A 20,695-nucleotide genomic window follows, 5' to 3' on the forward strand; every position below is an offset into this window, starting at 1 on the left:
CTTTTTTTGGTTGCGCCACGTCATCTTCCCAACATCTCATGATGCACCAACATTACTCCATATAAAAACGTAAGAATAGGGAGGATCAGACCCTTTGGCCCGGTACTTTTTAGCTTTTGGGCAAAGCAGAGAAGAGAAGAGTAGATTTCAGCAGAGCAGAGTAGATTTCAGCAGAGCAGAGCAGATTATTACTACTACTACTACTACTACTACTATTACCACCACTACTACTACCACTACTACCACTACCACTACCACTACTACTACTACCACTACTACCACCACTACTACTACTACCACCACCACTACCGCCACCACCACCACCACCACCACCGCTACTACTACTACGACTATCTCATTATTATTATAACTGTTAAATACTATTATTAAATATTAATTATTATTATAATAATTATAATTATAATAATTATTATTAAATATTAATTATCATTTTTATAATTATTATAAAAAAATATTAATAATTATTTTTATTATTAATAATTTAGTAATATCTATAAATATTAGTTATTATCTTTAAATATTAATTTTTATCATGAAAAATAAATTATTAATCAATAATTAATATTATTAATAATAAGTATTATTATTATTATTACTATTATTATATTATTATTAAATATTTATTATTATTATTATTGTTCGCCTTCTCTTTGCTCTGGACAAGAGCGCTAGTGGACACGGGGACCCAAATGATATGGGAATCCTTAACCAAAAAATCCTGGCAGGTGGAAAAGAATTGAGTATCGTAGACAACATGGCTATCGCAGGTAGACAGGACCTTACCCTATTCTCGAACCCTCCGCGGCTAATTCGAATTGAAGGGTGATAGAAAATTGGTCCCGTACGTGGAGCTTCCGCCTCATACGGCTCCTCGGACTCGTTGGGAAGAAAGATGGAGTGCGGTCGTCAATATTGATTATTATTATAATTATTAAATATTAATTTTTAATAATAATATTATTATTATTAAATACTAATTATTTATTATTATTACTATAAAATATTAATTTTTTAATAATATTATAAAATATTAAATATTTATTATTATTATTAAATATTAATTTTTAATATTATTTATTAATTATTTATTGTAATTATAAATTATTAGTTATTATTATATTATTAAATGTTTATTATTTCACTCTTGTACACTTTTCCTTGCTTCTTTCATTCTTCCATAGCTCCCTTATTTCCTCTTCTTGTCTCCAACTTCTTTTCTTCTTTGTCCAAAAGCTTCAAAGTGCCATATTTATACCTAAATATGCACCAAAACACTAGCAAACCCGTGAAGCATATGATACACAAAAAAATGCATAAAAATAGAGTAATTAGTGAACTAAGCATTGATTTCCCACAATTCTAAGGCTCAAAATCACTTTAAAATCATACAGAATAACAAGTTATCACATCCCCCCAAGCTAAGCTTTTGCTCGTCCTCGAGAAAAACAATAATGTCAAACCAAAGAAGGGAAGTAACGTGCTAGAATCTAAACAAGGAGGGGCAACAAGGAGAATGCATATACACACTAATCCGTATGGTAGCCACCACTATCACTTTAAGCGCAAGTGAGAAGCAATTTAAACCTCTAAGTCGCCCTAGAGGACGAGTTTTTATCTCGTGAGGGTTTCCAATGAGCTTGCCCCACAACTCACGTAATCCACAACACATCGTCAAAAATCACACAATTTCAATTTTTCGCCCAAGTCAACTCATCGGGATATGAGACACAAGCAAGACAAGTGAACAACTTTCAAGAATTACCAATCATACAAATGTACACATGAGTTGGGGGTAGAGAGGAGAACTAAACAAGGTTGCACTAGGATACTTCCTTTGGCCTTTTACTAGTTCATTAGAACACACCTAGATATTCCAAAGTTGTAACAAGCCCTCTTTCGGTTATAAAATCTCAAAATGCTAGTCCACCTCCCAAAATGCACACCCAAGGCCCCTTAACTACACTCTAACTCGGGAATTTCATAAGAAACAACAATGCAAACAAGGTGTGGGAGGCATCCACGAGTTGACCTCTAAAGAAGAGAAATTTTTTTTTTTAGAAGTTTTGGGGTAGTTTTTGTTCTCCCCTTTTTTTATGCTCTTCTTTTTTTTTTTCAATTTTCAATGCCCTCGCCTCTTTTAACTGTGAGCGGCTCTTTCTTTATTGAGAACGTGTGGCTTATTACGCCACTTATTACACATGATACAAGTAGAACCAATTCCCTAATAGAGTTTCATTTCGGGGAGGAAAGGGGACACATCAAGGGCACAAGGGACCACAAATTTATTCAAACATATCCTACTTGAGCAAATTAGACAATATCTTATACTAGGCGTGCAATTGAGCATTCATTGGCTTTCATTTCATATACTCCAATGCAATCAAGATTAATAGACCTCTAAATGACCCCAACTCGTGCACACACTCTTCTAAAAAAACTTTTACTCATCACTCAAGAGTCAAGCAAGCATTACATATAATCGTCATTTGAGTCTCACCCTTGGCAATTTTTTTTATTTTTTAATTTTTTTAAAGTTATATTAAAGAAAAATAAAGAAGACCATGAATATCCAAATGTACAACTATGAACGAATTCAAGCATCAAACTAACAATCAACCCCCCTTCATGAAAGTGTGAAGCTACCCCCCCCCCCCCAAGCTTAGACGAAGCGTTGTCCTCAATGCTTTGAAGAGATAATCAAGGGGGAGGGAGGGAGGGAAGGGAACACAATCAATCTCAACAAGTACCTCTAATCCAACATCCATAACTATAACAAAAAACCACAACAATAAAATCTAGCCCCAAACCAAACTCTTTAACAAGCAACCAATGAATGGAAAAAATTATTATAAAATCAATAGCTTGAGAAGGGATGAAGAGAGGAAGAGATATTACTCAATTTGATGCAAAATTCTTCATAAATTCTTCAAAACTTTGTAGAGTATGTTGCGTCTTTCCAATGTAGCAAAAACTCCAAAATTCTTGTGAATTTGAGACTATATGATGTAATTTGGAATGGAGTGATAAAGAGTACCTAATTGAGAATCATTTCATAAAGCTCGTTAGTTCAAATCATCAAACAATTAAAATCCATGCACATCGTTATTCAAAAATAAATAAATAAAAAATAAAAAAATTGCCTTTCTTTTCGGTCTTTGGCTAGACCTTAGCTAGTAAGTAATTTGACAAACTCCTAAGGAGCTTATCATATGCACTTGAGCACATTTCACAAATTGCAACCATAAAAATAAGAAGAAAATTTAAAGAGAAGAAGAAAAGGATATACATTAATCTACAAAGTTTCCTAAAATAAAAATGAGAAGATCTAAAAAAGGTCCTAGATTGAAAAGAAGAAGGAAAAATAAAAGTATAACTATCAACAAAACACTTTATTGGAGATTCATTTGGTAAATCAAAAACCATATTTACATCAAATTCACCCAATTGAGTATCGTTGGTTAGAAATTGATCATGTAAATCATAGAATGAAGTACAAAGAGGCCCATGTGAAGTGAACTTGGGATGAGAAGTGGGGAAAAGGCTTGGAAATGAGACAATAATATCAAGAGTTTTTGAGAAAGGGACATGAGGCTCAAAAAAAGAATGGTCAATTGGTAAAGACTCAACAATCACCTCACTCTCAACTCTGTGGTCCTCAAAAGAGGGACTTTCCTCCACTTCATAACTTTTATCCTTACTTTCCCAAAATTTATCATGAATATCTAGGCTACTATTTCCAAATTGATAATTATCCTCAACACCTCTTGAATAATCATCAATATAATCAAATTGAAGAATACCATCAACATTATATTTGGACTTTAGTAGACTTATATCATTAGTGGAATTCAACAAACAATCATCAACTTTGTCATTATTCATAATTAAAGGTACATTAGGCTCATTATACAAATTGATGATATTTGGAAAAATAGGGTCATCAACCAAAGGTTTTTCAAGAAGAGGTTTCTCAAAATTTTCATTTTCATTCATTTGAACCCTAGAAGCTTCACTAAGATGATTCATGGATGTACAATTGCTCTTTATGTCCATTAGATTCTTAGAAATCTCTTCACAACCCTCCAAAAAACATTCTAGAGCGATCTCTAAAGAAGACTTGGGTTCTTGAGGATGGGAGAAATTTCGAAAATCACAATGAGAAGAGGTGTCAACATTATGCACATTAGCCACATCATAAGGAGTACATGACATAAAATTGGAATCCAAGAAAAAAGTTGGGGAATTTTGACAATTTGCATCACCAAAACTCGAAACATTAGAATCCAAAACATTATCATCACATTCTTCAAAATGAGTTCGCACCATTAAAATGGTCATACATCTCATGATTAGCCATCTCCCAATCATAAGTATCTTTAGCTAGCCATTCAAACATACTCCAATTCTCATTAATGGTTTTAGACATAAATTGACCTTCGGACATAGATTCAACAACAACTCGCATTTCATCATTTAAACCTTCAAAAATTACTTCACAAATATCCACCTTTAAAAGTCTATGACCATAATTATAACCAACATAATCATTAACCCTATGGTAATATCTCCAAAATGTTTCATTCTCGTATTGGGAAAGGGAAAAAATTGCCATTTATTTCAATGGAAGAAACCCCAAAATAAAATATAAAAAAGAAAAAGAAAAGGGAAAAAAATATATGTACAAAGACTTAGACTCATCAAATCAATAATTAGACAATGTCAACCGAAGTCCCCGGCAACGGCGCCAAAATTTGATAAGCTGTCGTCGAGCCTACCAAAGATAAAAACCTAACTTGGTCTGTCTAATGGGTAGAAAGGGTAAGTAAGGGTCGATCCCACAAGGACTAAGGGGAGCACTAACAAATATCGATTTGTGATAAGCTAAGTCAAGTCTTTTTGGGTTATGAGTTATGAAGAAAAACTACAAACAATAATAAAGAGGATCTCGGAAAGGTATCCACCAATTAAGTCGTTCACAAACTACAATTTAACATACAAGACATGGCAATTTGGGGATAAATTAGGGGAAGTCATCTAAGGCACCCAACTACTCTCTCAAGCTAGAGGGATTACTTGAATCATGAATACAACCTACTCTCGTGGTTACAAAGCATAAAACAAGTGTTAAAGCATAATCACGATGACATAAACATTCCCTTGATCGAAAATTCCTATTCTCATGGCATTTCGGGTCAATCAAGCATAAGGGAGCTAACTCAAGTTCATCTCTCGATCCTTCGTTGAGAAAGCTTAGATAAATAGTTCTAGCAATGGCCACTTACAAGAACTAACAATGAAACCACTTAAGCTCAACTAATTAACATCCCACATTAGCTAAATCAACACATACAAACAAGTATTTGTGAATTCATCAATGATTTCAACAATCCCAAGTAAAAGAACTACTCACAAATCATAATAAATTGCAAAACTAAAGGAATTAACAACTAAGAACATGAAACAAACACTAATCTAACATAAACAAGTAATTAAGGATGAAAAGATACAAAAATAAGTAAATAGAATAACAAAATAGGAGAGAGAGTAAGAAATTCTCATTGATATTGCAAGGAGTATCCAAATCTTCAAGTCTCCTTCCTTCAATTCTTCATATTCCAAGCTTTCAACAAGATTTTCTCACTTTCTCTCTCTAGAAAATGAGAGTTTCTCTCTCTAAAAACCCTAACCTAAGCTAAAAATAAACTAAGAAGATCCCCTCCCTTACAAATGAAGCTAAAGGGATATTATATAACCCCCAAGTAAAAGGACGGAGAAACCAAGAATCGGCCCGTCTACAGGTCGGCACGGACGTGCCAAAGGTTGCACGGACGTGCAGACCTGTTAAAATGAGAACAATAGCTACTGCCTGACCTTGCACGGACGTGCATGAATTGGCACGGACGTGCATGAATTGGCACGGACGTGCATGAAACAACTTCATTTCGGAAGGTCATAACTTCTTCATTACTCATTGGAATAAGGCATGTAAGCAGTCGTTGGATAGCTCTTGAGATGAACTTTAATCTCCAATTTGAATCACTTCAAAAACTTGAGTAGAAAAAACTTTATAGTCATTTGAAGTTGACCTTAGTGAAAAAATCCTTCCAAAACCCTTCCAAATGCTCTTATTTCACTCTTGTACACTTTTCCTTGCTTCTTTCATTCTTTCATAGCTCCCTTATTTCCTCTTCTTGTCTCCAACTTCTTTTCTTCTTTGTCCAAAAGATTCAAAGTGCCATATTTATACCTAAATATGCACCAAAACACTAGCAAACCCGTGAAGCATATGATACACAAAAAATGCATTAGTGAACTAAGCATTGATTTCCCACAATTCTAAGGCTCAAAATCACTTCAAAATCATACAAAATAACAAGTTATCAAACGCCCGGGCTACTAACTAGTAAAATTTCAAATAAAAGTATAACTCTGAAATAATGAATATGAAAAGTGGGTGAAAATCAAAATGGTCAAGACAAATACTATCGATAAAGATGACATTATTGTGAGAAGGATAAGAAAGATGCATATACAAGAATTTTGATATTTTTTTGGAAAAATATACTTTAAGAATACCAATTATGGACGATTTACTTTTAATAATCCCAACTAAGGTTTATTATCTAATAGTCTCAACTATACTAAGTGTTTGCTTTCAATAGTTCCAACCGGTCAACACCAAGTCAACGACATGTTATAACCGGTTACCATGACACGTGTCAACACGTGAATGATCCAAAATTTTTAAAAAATTAAAAAAAATACCCTTGATGTATTGTTTCCCACCTTAACCTCCACCACTCCAACTCCTAACATACACCGCACTCACAACCACCATCACCTACAACAACTGCCGCTACACACCAAACCACCACCACCACCACCAACAACAGCATCGTCTCAACCCTACCACCGAAATTAGTCGGTTGGGCCACTTCAAATTCCACCGCATCATCACAACAACAACTATGAAGCGGCGCATCATCATAACAACAACTGTGAAGCAGCTGCCGCAATTCCAGCCACCATCTTCACCAGTAGAATTCGACGAAAACATCTTATCAATAGCAAAGATCAACGAGACGCCCCTTTCTCGACCTTTCTTCCTTTTGCCTCCTCCGTCTCCCAAACACCCCCATTTGACGAGCGACTGGAGTTTCGAGGACTAAGAAACCCTTGACAGGGTTTGACGTGCGACGTGAGTTTTGGGGATTGAGAATGTCAAACGGCAAGTTTCAGGTGTGGGAAGGGATGCTCGGCTGTTTTGGGGGGTGGGGGATTAGGGAGGTGGGAGGTCGCCGGCTGCCTGTTTTCGGTGGGTTAGGGGTTGGCTTAAGGTTTCACGGTGGGGGAGGGGGTGGCTGACAATGGTTTTTTTTCCTAATAATTTTTAAAATTTTATAATATTAAACCAATCACGTGCTGACATGTGGCTTTAAAAAAAAGTTACCCTATCAGCAGCTCACCGGTCATTGGGACTATTGGAGGTAAAGAGACCCCATAGTTGGGATTATTAGATAATAAGCCTTACTTGGAATTATTAAAAGTAAATCACCTATCAGAATGGTCAAGACAAATACTATCGATAAAGATGACATTATTGTGAGAAGGGTAAGAAAAGTTTTTGATATATATATATATTTTTTATTGGTGTTTAGAAGCAAGGACAAATGATGTAAATCGATCTCAAGATCTCTTGGCAGCAGGAGGAGAGCTCTTATCGCATGAAGCAATGAACTATCCCTCATTCTCCCAAAGTCTTTAATATGGATGTTCATATCTTTTAAACTAGTTAATTATGTTTTTTTTTTCTTCCCAAACTAAATATTTTCTGTACGAGTACAAAAAATGAGACATCTTACACATTGAAACCTTTTGATCTCATTTGGCTTAAAAAAATCAAAACTAGTATATAGTACTTCATATTTTTAATAGTTTGTCAAATTGTAATGGACCCTTAAAATGTATGGCAGCAAGTAATTTAATCTCCCTTGTTAGTTGTTACACATGCTTTATAATTAAGAAATAAAAATCTTTCTTATAAAAAAATAATTCTCCATTTAATGCATCACTTAAAAAATATAAAACAAAAATATAGTTTATTTTAAGTACTTGATGGTACAGAAGAACAAAAAAAACTAAGAACCATTTTCTTCGGAGTCAAACCTTTTTTATAAGGCCAGGGTACTTTTAACAAACATGAACAATAATAACTCCTAAATCTTAGTGGTTTATTTCTGATACTCCTAACTTGTGAATCAAATAATACTCACATAAAAATTAATTAAAACCCTTATTTGACAATAACATAGGCCTAAATCTTGGTCCCTGTAAAGAAGGATTGGCAACAAAATAAATCTCAAATAATTTCAAGGAAAAACAAATTGCGAAAAATAATATTTTGTTAATGCAAGTGGTACAACCGTTGTACGTATCATTAGAACACTTGAGAATGAAGTAAATTAGTAAAGCCACACAATAAGCGCGATTTTAAACTTACATGATTTTCTGTTATTAAAATAGGTAAATATTACAACTAACTAATACATATTTCACCACACATTTTCTCAAATAGAAATTTTCTTCCCTAAACTAATTTTAAGCCTAAACTATAGTGAGAAAACTGTACTAGTTTCTCCACTTGGGTCTTACAATCCGTATACTTTCACTATCCTTTTACAATAAAAATATATAAGTTGTTTCTTTTTATTATTATTGTTATTATCTCAAACTAAATTTTCCCTAGTTAAATTTTTTTTTAATTTTTTTTTTATCTCGATCTCATTTTTTTTTTTCAATCTACATTTACATTTTGAAATACACAAGATTTCTGGGATATTGATTGAATTTGGCTAGCTTTTGGGTTTGTTAGACATTTATTTGTCTTTCGTTTTTGTACAGAAGACTCTTATTTTAGGGTTGAAAGGTGCCATTTTTGTGATCGTCGTTTGGGAATTCTTCCATAACATCGTGTCTAATAATTAAGTTGAGATCGAGGTTAACATTGAGAAAAGTTGCTATACAAAGCTAAAGATTTGTCTTTTATTTTTCATCACTCTACTTCGAGTGAGGTGATTGTTTGAATTCGTCTATTCAAGGAGGGAGTACTGAAAGTAAGTTGTTCAATAACAAGTTACAATGGAAACGGAGAGGCTAATAAGAGCAAAACCCGAGGGTAAGATCACAGGACCTCTGTTTCCAAGAATTCATATAGATGATATCAAAAGAATAGGGCCGAGGGCACCTCCTAGAAACAAAATGGCTCTTTACGAACAACTATCGATTCCTTCTCAAAGGTTTAACAATACACCAGCATTGACATTACCTCCTCCGCCTGTTCATAGTCGGATGCTAACGAATATGTTGTCAAGCCAAGTGAGTTCATTTGTTCATTTAAATTTAACATTTATGTGTCTTGGCTTTTTATAATATTATATCATGTTCTAGTTGTACATAGTTAATTTTGCATGTCAAATAATTTACATAGTTATACATTATATTTAATTTTGCATGAATGGTATGTTTATGTGTCATTAAGCATGTATAAACCTAGAACAATTTGTATGTATCAGTGATATGGATGTATGTAAGTAAAAATATATGATTTCTAGTTGTAAGACTGTATGTATTATATTATTATGAAATTTCATCGATCTAAGCTGTCTATCTAATATAATGATATAACACATCATTTTTATATGATGGATTACAGGTTGGTGGCAAAAGAGAATTGTTTTTTGTTGGCAAAAAATCTCATGCCCCAAATCATTCAAATGGAAAGCACAATTCACGTTCTTATGAAGAAATTTCAGGTAATAGAAATGGAAATCCCCGTAAGAGATCAATAAATGAAGAATGTCAATTGTTGAAAGTACCAATTAGCTTTATTGAGCCAAAGAACCCTTTAAAATCTAAATATCCTTATGTACATACTGTTGAGTCCGATTGTAGATTACCTTCCATTGCCCATCCACGATTGAGTTTGAACTCTAATAAAAATCAATCTGGTTCAAAAGGCAAATATTTAGTCAATTCAAGTTGTTCCTTGGAGCTACAAGCGACTAGTGCAAAGAAGGTAAATATGTATTCAATTGAACACAATTCAAAGGTGGTTGAGGAAAGACACAAAAACAATAAGACACTACTTAGTTTCCCTCAAGGTAATGATGAGCATGATGGAAAATTAGGTAATCAAATTTTACAAATCAGTGATAATACATTAACAAAAATTTCTCTAACGCCCTTGATCAAAGAAGAAAAAAATGAGTCATCGGATCATAAATCTACAAGTGTGTTAGATCAAATTGAGATCAACGGAGATCGAGATAATGTGGGTATGATATCCAATGAAGTAGATAAAGTATGTATGGGTGTAACTATTAAAGAGCCAAGAATCACAATAGCTAACAATACTTCAATATTAAGAAGTGAATCATGTAATGAATCTCACATTACAGATGTTCATCGTCAAACTCTTAGTGTTAGAGAAGGTAATCAAAGCGAAGAAAAGCAAAACAAGAATGGTATGGTCGATTTTGAACGTGGAGATGATTCACAAACTTCAGTAAAGGAATGTACATCGCGTGGAGTCATATCCCCAGATCTTGTTGTACAGATGATAGGTCAAACTCATTTTTGGAAAGCAAGGAAAGAGATTATTGAGTAAGTTTACATTCCTTTCATTTTAATAAATATCGCATATTTTGAATTTTCTTTTTGATAAATTTGGTGGGCTTTTAGAAGTATTTGTGATCAAAATAATTTGTTGGATAATGGTTATAATTTAAAAGAACAAGAGAGCTTTCTAATCCAAATAGAAAATTGACCTGTATTATTAAATATTGTTTTTCGCTTCATACTAACACAATGCATGTATTTATAGTGGAATATGTCGATTTTTTGCTCTAGCAAATCATACTGGTATGTAGCTTGTTCAAGATTTTTCTCTATTCTAGATTTTTTTATAAACAATCTTTCCATACACTATTAATACTCGATTGTTCTATTTTATTATGAATAATCTAGATTATCATATTTCAACAATTCTATCACCATGAGTATTGGACTTAAGGATGCAATATAGGGTTTAAAGGTGGCATGTTGAATATCAAGCACTTATAAATCAAATTACTACAAGTCTTGTAATAATAAACTAGAAATTAGATAGTACAATATGCCAATAAGACAAACTTCTCAAAAATATCTTGAAATAAATAGTTGATCTTAGATCAATCAGAATTTGTGTGGATTGGAGAAATAAAATACGTCTAGCAAAATATTAAGGAATTTATTAAGATGAAGTAATTCTAAAATATGGTATATATTGAAGGGAGGTATTTGTACAATTTGTTTAAAATGGCGCTGATATAATGTTAATTGTTTTTTGTTTTGTTTTGTAGTCAACAAAGAGTTTTTTCCGAGCAATTGTTCGAATTGCATAGGATTGTAAAGGTAACCTAGCTCATAGTGATTGTATATTTTATATTCAATTCTTATGTTATTTCATGAAGAAGATTATTATGTCATATATAATCCATCTTATAATTCAATAGGTGCAAAAGATGTTGGCTAATTGCATAAATTTGCAAAAGAAAGAGCCCTTATCATTGGGTAATTCACTTGTTGAACCTACTTTGAAGAAATTGTTACCCAAATCCATTCAAGAGGCACCATCATGGCACGAAAAATTGAGATATGAAGCATCGAAGATTAAAGATGTTGTTGACAATGCAATCGGAGATCTACCCCTTCCTCCCCTAAGCTCCGATATAACAAGCTTGGCTACAAATTTTGGTAAACACGCAAATACTAATTTGTCAATGTGGTGTCTTCCACCGCCAGGAAACCAATGGTTACTTCCAATGATATCTCCTTCAGAAGGACTCGCGTACAAACCCTACCTGAATCCTCCTCCTCCTCCCGGAGGTTTCTTTCCAACTCTTTCCAGCGGTTTTAGGCCTACAAACCCTACTACCACCTTAGGGAACGAGGAATTTATGAACTCGCAAATTGGAGTTCACGGTGTTACTCCTAGTCCTATGGATCCCTCATACTTTGCACCATATGGTATGTCTATTATTAGCCCATTCGTGTCCACACCAACATTTAAGCAAATGAGCTTCTACGATGTACACTCGAGCACATGTACAAGTAATGGTACTAGAAATGTGGGTGACACGAATGAGAATGAAAAGCTCGAAAATATAGAAATTTGTCCTTATAAGAAGATTAAAACTTCTAATGGTGCACTTCCTTTATTTCCAACTACACCTTCAACAGTAGATATTGGACAGCCTATAAAGAATTGTATTAATGAGCACAAGACCAAGGTGATTAAGGTTATACCGCGTAATAATCCTAAATTAGCAAGTGAATCAGTTGCTAATATAATCAAATTAATACAAGAAGAACGTAAAGCAATGGTGTGATTAGCTAATTATACTGAGGAGACACGAAAGAAAGAAAGAAAAAAACTTAATTATACTGAGGAAAATATACTGAAAAATATTGAGAGATTTTTGTTAGTTAGTTACAGCAAAAATTATTCATTCTTTGGCAAGTGTAAAAAAATACAATTGATTTTTTTAAGATGAAAGGTGAGCTTGATACAAAGGTTTTGAGCTCACGAATAAGAAAATTAGAGTTCAAGATTTTATTTGTGAATTTATTGATGTACTATTTCTCAAAATTTGATTATTGATTATCTTTAATATCATTGTAATAAGTTGTTGGATTTTTGGTTTTTAATTATTTGAAAGAATTGTAGTTGGACTATATTATGTGCGGTTTATTTATTTAATTTTTGATAGAAAACATACCTTATGTCATTTTTTTTTTGAAAAGTCAAATTAATTCATTGATTAGACTATTAGGGGGCGTTTGATTGGGGGTAATAAACAAACGGAATGGGAATGAGAAGGTTCCATTTCCTTTGTTATTGTTTGTTTGACACATTTTCCCATTCCCTTTACCCCTTTTTATTTTTGGGTTCACCCATTTTCCCTCATCACCACTACACCACCAACCACCTCCTTGCTGCCCTACCCCACCGTCCAGCCACCTTGCTGCCTCTCCCCAGTCATCGCTGCTCCGCCATCACCGTCGCCGTCGCCGTAGTCAGTCGACCACCTTGCTCCCCACTCATTCCCCACCGATCACCCTTGACCACCTTGCTCCCTCCTCATCAGTCGTTGCCTTTGGTCGCACGTGGATTGTCGCTCCTCCCTCCATTGTCGCCGGAGATCATCGGTCCGACCTTCTCCACCCCTCCCTTGCCTTGACCCTCGCCGTCTCTCCGTTCTCGAAAACCACCCCCTCCCAATCTCCCTTCAACGCCCAAATCCACTTCACCTCTTCGTCGGCACCCTAATTTCCGAAAAAATCATGGCTGAAAAATTGGCTCCCGATAAGCGCCACACCCCACAACGGTAATCCTTATCTCTTGCATCAATTCTTGTTGATTTTATCGAATGACTGATTAATTTGACTGCTAAATTTCAAATTTTGGAGGTGTTGCGGTTGTGTTGTGGTGGTGCTGTGGTGGTGTGATTCTTGGGTGATTTTTTGATAACAAACAACATGCTAAAAATAATGGGTTTCATTCTATTCTCTTTGATTACCTTTCTTCATTCCATTCCGATTTCCTTGGGCGAACCAAACGGCCCCTTAGAGTCATCAATCTCTACAATATAAATCAAGACTAGCAAATAAAATAGAAATTGGATCAAATAAGCATCTAATTAGGTGGCAAAACGGCATGATCATTATATTAGATCTCATATTGACGAATATATACCTTCTTCCACATACATCACTGTTTTATACAACTTTCCATGAGGGTGGTATTTTTTCCACTATTGTTTTATTTGTTTTTTTAAATCAAATAACAATATTTCATGCAATAGATTGTAAAATTAACTTTCTTCATTCATGACATTGCACAATCCTCATTAAAAAACAATTTTTCCTGCAAAATCTAATATATATATATATATATATATATATATATATATATATATATATAAAGGGGAGTTTTTTCCCGAGTTTTTAGAGAGCCACATAGGATCTAATTTTCTCAGCGCGCCATGTAGGATTATAAATCTTAATAGTAGCCAATTAAATAAGAGATTATTAATTTCTTTTTAGAATTATATAATTCAAATGTCATGTAAGAAAAATTGGTGAATGAGATTTTTAAGTTTAAATTAATTAAATATTATATATTATCTTTTAATATTAGGAATTTTATCTAAATATATAACAAATTTTAGGCTCATAAATACAAAAAAAACATTATTTAAAAAAAAAATCAAACAAACCGTGCATCGCACGGGTTTCATCTAGTTATTATAATACATACATAGCCTAAAATAACTCTCACAAAGAGAGAAATTAATCTTTTTTTTTGAAATAAAGAGAGAAATTAATCTTGATATACGAGTAGATATAACTAACCAAAAAATTGGTAGAAAAATTCTCTAATATAGAGAGAGAAAGGATATATATTATGAGCATAAAATAAAACTAGAAGGAAAACAAGAGATCTACGAGCTTACCATCAACCAAAAGGTTGGTGTTATCTCTAGCCCTAGAACGACACAAAAATATAGGCCGGAAAATATTGAATTTTAACACCACAAAAGGCCAGGAAATGAATTTTAACACTGCCAAAAAAAAAAACTTTTATTTTAACACCACAAAGTTTAAAATTGGCTTTTATCACCACTTAATTGATTCACGGATGGAAGCCGTTAGGTGGGTTCAGAGTGCCACGTGTGGTCATGCTATTGGTTAAAAAACAAAAAAAATAAAAACCCTAAAACTAACTCAGCCACGTCCCTCCACCATCATCGACACCCTTTTCCCACCCTACCCGCACAACCGCAACATTGTTCCATCACCAGCGCACGCTTTCCCCATCCCGTGACTGTTGGAACCCACCCCAACCTCTTCCTTTTCCTCAACCATAAGCCATCCACAACCTGTTTTCCCATCGAAAATAGCCGCCCTTCTCCAAAAAATAATCACCGACGAAATTGGACACTAACGATTGCTATCGACCGATTTAGGGGCTGAGTGGTCGATTTCGACCCTTAACTAGTCGATTTCGGTCATTAATGGCTGATTTCGTCGCTGTTTTTGGGACATGGGAGTCGTTTTGGGTGGGGGAATTAATTGGTGAGCAGTTTGTCGACCCTCGGGAAAGGATGCGTCCGGTGGTTGGAGTTGGGGAGGGAGTGCGCCGTTGGGGGTGAGAGCGGTGGCTGCGCGTTTTGGATGGGGAAGGGGTGTCGGTGATGGTGGTGGTGGGGTGGCTGGATTAGTTTTAGGTTTTTTTTTGTTAAGCTAATAACATGTCGACACGTGACAACATGGATCGCACTTAACGGATTCTGACGGAATCGGTTCAGTGGTGGTAAAATCCAATTTCTTATATATATATTAGTAGTGTATGTGGCTAGCCACATAGTGTGACCTCATTAGTTATAAGAGTAATTTTCATTTATATGTATGAGTAACCTTATTTTTTCATACGAGTAACTCAATTTTGTTCATAAAAGTAACCCTAATTCATTATACAAGTAAAATCAAGTAGTTTAGAAATACGTAACCCCATTTTTCATTCGAGTAACCCCTATTATTTTGTTTTAAAAAATAATTCACTTATTTAAGAGAGTAATCCTTTTTCCTCATCTAAGTAACCAACATATACGTTAAGGTAACCGCATTTACTCATCACCAGACCTCTATTACTCAATTAATTTCCTTATATGTGAATATGTGAAGTGTGAAAATTAGATAATACACCCGGGTGCACCATGCTCATGGTGCACCCGGGTAAACAAAAAAGGCGGAAAGACATATAGTATTTGATAAAGAACATACCTATGTTTGACAAAGAACATACCTATCTTTGACAAAGAACATACCTTTAGTATGTTCTTTAAGTGTGATCAGTGTGTTCTTTGAGTAAAATTATATGTTCATTACATTATAACTTATGTTATTTAACATATGTTGATAAACATATGTTGATGAACTATTTTTTGGGGAAATTATATATTTGATAAGGATTATTTATGAGGTCATCAACATTGGCATGACTCACATCCCGACCCAATTCGGCCCGAAATAGGGTGTGTTTGGGCAAACCTAAAAATGCATTTTTAGTTAAAACTCGAACCAGGTTCGAAAAAAGCCCGAAAACCCGCTACTTTTCTATGGGTTTGGGCACGAGAAATTATGATATGGCCCGGCCCTACTCGATTTTTATCACCTCTAAATTTTTTCTCTTAATAATGTGTAATTTTTCAGAAAATTTTATTAAGTGTTTTTCTCGTTCTTTTTATTATATCTTTATGTTCTTTGGTAATGCATGTTTTTGTCAAATACAAACATGTTCTTTGTCAAATACATGTATGTTCTTTATGAAACAAAGGTTTATTTATCCGGGTGTACGATGAGCACTGTACACCCGTGTATATATACCACGGATTAATGTGAAGTGGACACACATGTGACTAGCCACATATAAGAATTTGTGAATGCAATGTCTTCATTTTTTTTTTTCAAAATTATCTTTTTGGCCACACTATATTTTTTACCGATTTGTATCCATGTTATAAGGTATCTATCAAATCTTTTCTTCAAGAAAATAAAAGCAAACAATATAAGTTCTTTATTTGGATATAGATCTTTTTTTTTTTTTGTTCTTCATATTTAAAAGAAATTGTATAGTATCATCTTTGATTTTTTATTTTTATTTATTTATTTATTTTTGGAGGAAATATCCTTTGTGATATGATTTTTTATTAAAATTGAATTGAGCCTAACTTAACCACTACATGCAAATGACCAATTTGTCCACCTAGTATAAAATCCACGATTTACATCTTTATAAATTCCTACAACATAATTAATAAAGAGCATATTTCCTCTATAAAAACTAATTCTTCATTCCTTTCTAACCTATTACTCAAAACCATTTTTCCTCTATCTTATCTCTATCAAGGCTTATATTTTTTTGTTTTTTTTGCTTTGTTTGAAATGGCTCAGGGAAGCGGTAGTGCAAGACTAGGCTTGTCAGTTGGCATATTATTGTACCTTCTTGCTGCCAAGCCTATCCTTGCCGCTGAATACAAAGTAGGTGACGCAGCTGGATGGACTTTTAATGTCCAGAATTGGCCTAATGGAAAAACTTTCAAAGAAAATGATCTCCTAAGTTAATTTAATTTCCTTCTCTCTTCAAGTTATTCTATTTACTATGAGTTTCTTTTAATTGTGATTTGATAGTCAAATCTGCGATTTGAAAATTAAATCACAAATTTTAATCAAATTATATATTGTAAAAATCTCATACTGTAACAATATGATATTTTTACAATTTCTTTTTTTGTTTTGGTGAAAAGACTTTTACAATATATTTACTCTTAATTTTTATTTTATTTTATTTACAACATACTCTTAATTTCTTTGTTTTGTAACATTTTAATTAAACGTGACACCTTAGCCGGTTAGCCCATATAGATCCATAAAATTGATTTGAATCCAATTAATATCTGAATCCGCAACTTATTATTCATCAAATTATATAAATAAATTATTGATGATTTTCTCGTGCCTGTTTAAAGTTCTAATAATTTTTTTCTACAAGTAATATATTTTTCTCTCAAATTATATGTCTTGTGGTTTATACACACGGGTGTATAGTGCTCATCATACACCCGGATAAATAAAAAAAAGGCGGAAAGAACATCCTGTATTTCATAAAGAACATACATGTATTTGACAAAGAACATGGTTGTATTTGACAAAAACATGCATTACCAAAGAACATAAAGATATAATAAAAAGAACGAGATAAAAGCTTGATAAAATTTTCTGAAAAATTACACATTATTAACGTGAAAAATTTAGAAGTGATAAATAATCGAGTAGGGCCGGGCCATATCATAATTTCTCGTGCTCAAACCCGTAGAAAAGTAGCGGGTTTTCGGGCTTTTTTCGAACCCGGATCGAGTTTTAACTAAAAATGCATTTTTAGGTTTGCCCAAACCCACTCTATTTCGGGCCGGATCGGGTCGGGATGTGAGTCATGCCAATGTTGATCACCTCTTAAAAAATCCTTACCAAAGATATCATTTCCCTAAAAAATAGTTTTCTATCTCTCCAAAAAAAAATTCAACTTCCCATAATAATTTAATTTTTTTTACTCTAACATTATTTTCAATTAAAAATAATTTAAGATTTCAATATCAAATTTCAAAATACCTAATGTTAAAAAGAACATAATTTATATTGTAAAGTACATATAGTTAATACCTAAATAACACACTAATCAAACTCAAAGAATGTGCGATAATAAAAGTAATTTAAATATGACATGATAATATTATCTAATTTTCAGTTTAGAAGTGTAAAAACAAAAATCGCTAATATAGAATATAAATTTATCATTTTTTTTTGACAAAGCTAATGTTATTCTGAGTATTTAATTACTTCAATGGACAAAACTAGGAATGGTTTTAGTAAAAAAAGTCCCTGGTCTAGGGTTTTCGTCTCTGGTCTAGGGTTTAGCGTTCTATGGTTTTTGATTGTTTTGGTAGTAAAAATTTCAGTTTTTTCATTAATTTTTCACTCCTTGTTTTGATTCAATTACAATGGCTGATGAACTTGTTCAAGATTGGGAGAGATTTCGGCTCACGGAAGAAGAAAGTTCAATTATTGGGGAACCTTCGCATGATGAGGAGGTGGGGGCCTCAAATAATCGAATTGAATTGGCTCTGGTAGGAAGACTATGCACAGTAAAACCGTTTAACATTGCAGCTATGAAGCGAACCTTATCGAATGTATGGGGATTGGATGACAATGTTGCAATAAAAATGATCGAAACAAATTTATTTGTGTTCCAATTCGTCAACGAGGAAGATAAAAATAGGATACTTGGGGGTATGCCTTGGTTTTTTGATGGGAAGTTGCTGCTTCTTAAAGAGATAATCGGAGATGAACAGCCTTCTGAGATAGTATTCGATCGCGCTCCAATGTGGGTTCGAATTATGGATGTTCCATTCAACAAAAGAAATTTATCTGTTATGCGGGAGGTGGGTGACTCTCTGGGAGGTTTTGTGAAGATCGATGATGCTGATCCGCTTGGGTGGGGGGAGTTCATAAGAATTAAGGTGTTGGTTGAGGTGCATAAACCCCTACGCAGAGGTGTATTTCTCGCTGGTGGGAATGGAAAGGCCAAGTGGGTGGATATCAAATACGAGAGATTATCGGATTTTTGCTTTTATTGTGGTATTCTTGACCATACTGACAAGGAGTGCACTAAGAAGGAGGAGGAGGATGATAGTAGTACAGAAGTGGTGTACCAATATGGGCCATGGCTTAGAGCATCTCCGTTAAAAATCTCACGGTCTATGCAATCTGATAGAGAGAAGGAAAGGAGGTTGGTTGAGAAACTTGGCTCTAAGAAAGGTGGGGGTTCTATCTCGTATAATAACCCAAGCACTATTAAACTCGGACCGGTGAGTGCTGCACGTAAACTTAATTTTCTATCTTCACCCTTGAGTGAAAGAGACGTGTCACCGAAGCCTAGGGAGATTCGGCTTGCTCTAGTTGCTGATGATCAAACTAACAAACTGGTTCTCAGACCAAGAAGGGTAGAGGAGGGTGTAAGGAGTGGAGAATCTGGGAAGGTGGGGGATGACCAGGCTTCTAAATTGATGGAGGGAGAGAATGTGAGCTTACCAAAAAATATAAATGTAGGGAAGTCAGTGGGGACGAATGAAACAATTAGTAGTGAAAGGAGTGGGGAGGGGGTGGACTTTTCAAAAAATAAAAAAAATGAGTGTGGCAGGGGGGTCGAAAGGGATGCGCAATAGTGAGGTGGGTGTGAAGACTGTAATTGAAAATGGGAAGAAATGGAAAAGGGTGACGAGGATGGATGAGGGTGATCAATCTTTCCTTATGGGGATGGCTCAATGAGTAGAGAGGGGAGGGAGACATCAAAAAGATCAGTGATGGAAAGGAGCAGTGATGAGAAGATGGAAGGTGAGGAAAATTCGGGGAAAAGAGTGAAGCTCAGTGATAGTATTCTTTCCGGAGACGGGTTATATCAAGTAGAGGGTCTTGGGGATGCCCAAGCCCTCGAAAAGCAATGAAAATCATAAGCTGGAACTGTCATGGGATTGGCAACCCCTTGACAGTCAAGGCTCTCCGGGATTGGTGCTAGAGAGAAAGGCCAAATATCGTCTTTTTAATGGAGACGATGATTGATGCGGCTAGTTTGGAGAGAGTTTGTAATATTTGCGGTTTTGTGAATGGCATATGTCTTAGCAGTAATGGGAACTCGGGTGGAATGGGGCTATGGTGGAAGGATATTAATGTGACGGTTCAATCGTACTCGGTTCATCATATAGAAGCGCACGTTTGTGATCATAATAATGAGCCGGTGTGGAGAGCTACTGGGGTTTATGGATGGCCGGAACATGAAAATAAACACCTCACTTGGTCTCTAATGTCACGTTTCAAAGGGGGTAGTTCTTTGCCATGTCTTATGTTTGGCGACTTCAATGAGATCACTTGTGCGGGGGAAAAGGAAGGTGGTGCTACACGAAGTGAAAGTGACATGGATGCATTTCGATGTGCAATTGATGACTGTGGCTTAAGGGAT

At 34.5% G+C, this 20,695-nt stretch overlaps 2 protein-coding genes across 2 annotated transcripts; both read left to right on the forward strand.

Moving 5' to 3' along the window:
- Positions 1-9,159: 9,159 nt before the first annotated feature.
- Positions 9,160-17,247, forward strand: LOC110715640 (ELF3-like protein 2). The gene is made up of 5 exons (XM_021894227.1): positions 9,160-9,396; positions 9,734-10,683; positions 11,421-11,472; positions 11,574-12,443; positions 17,077-17,247. The coding sequence occupies exons 1-5, from the start codon at positions 9,160-9,162 to the stop codon at positions 17,245-17,247; spliced, it is 2,280 nt and encodes a 759-aa protein (XP_021749919.1).
- A 1,433-nt stretch (positions 17,248-18,680) lies between these two features.
- LOC110715641 lies at positions 18,681-20,183 on the forward strand. The gene is made up of 2 exons (XM_021894228.1): positions 18,681-19,792; positions 20,012-20,183. Exons 1-2 carry the CDS (start codon positions 18,681-18,683, stop codon positions 20,181-20,183), a joined length of 1,284 nt encoding a protein of 427 aa, XP_021749920.1.
- Positions 20,184-20,695: the final 512 nt, after the last annotated feature.

This window comes from Chenopodium quinoa, unplaced genomic scaffold, assembly GCF_001683475.1.
Source record: "Chenopodium quinoa cultivar QQ74 unplaced genomic scaffold, ASM168347v1, whole genome shotgun sequence".
In the NCBI taxonomy this organism is placed as follows: domain Eukaryota; kingdom Viridiplantae; phylum Streptophyta; class Magnoliopsida; order Caryophyllales; family Amaranthaceae; genus Chenopodium; species Chenopodium quinoa.

Excerpts from the sequence above, each read along its gene's own strand:
- LOC110715641 (XM_021894228.1), top strand. The coding sequence starts at position 18,681 with ATGGCTGATGAACTTGTTCAAGATTGGGAGAGATTTCGGCTCACGGAA. Across the intron at positions 19,793-20,011 it reads AAAAATATAAATGTAGGGAA|AGAGGGGAGGGAGACATCAA; the intron begins GTCAGTGGGGAC and ends CTCAATGAGTAG.
- LOC110715640 (XM_021894227.1), top strand. The coding sequence starts at position 9,160 with ATGGAAACGGAGAGGCTAATAAGAGCAAAACCCGAGGGTAAGATCACA. Across the intron at positions 10,684-11,420 it reads GCAAGGAAAGAGATTATTGA|TCAACAAAGAGTTTTTTCCG; the intron begins GTAAGTTTACAT and ends TTTGTTTTGTAG. Across the intron at positions 11,473-11,573 it reads AATTGCATAGGATTGTAAAG|GTGCAAAAGATGTTGGCTAA; the intron begins GTAACCTAGCTC and ends ATAATTCAATAG.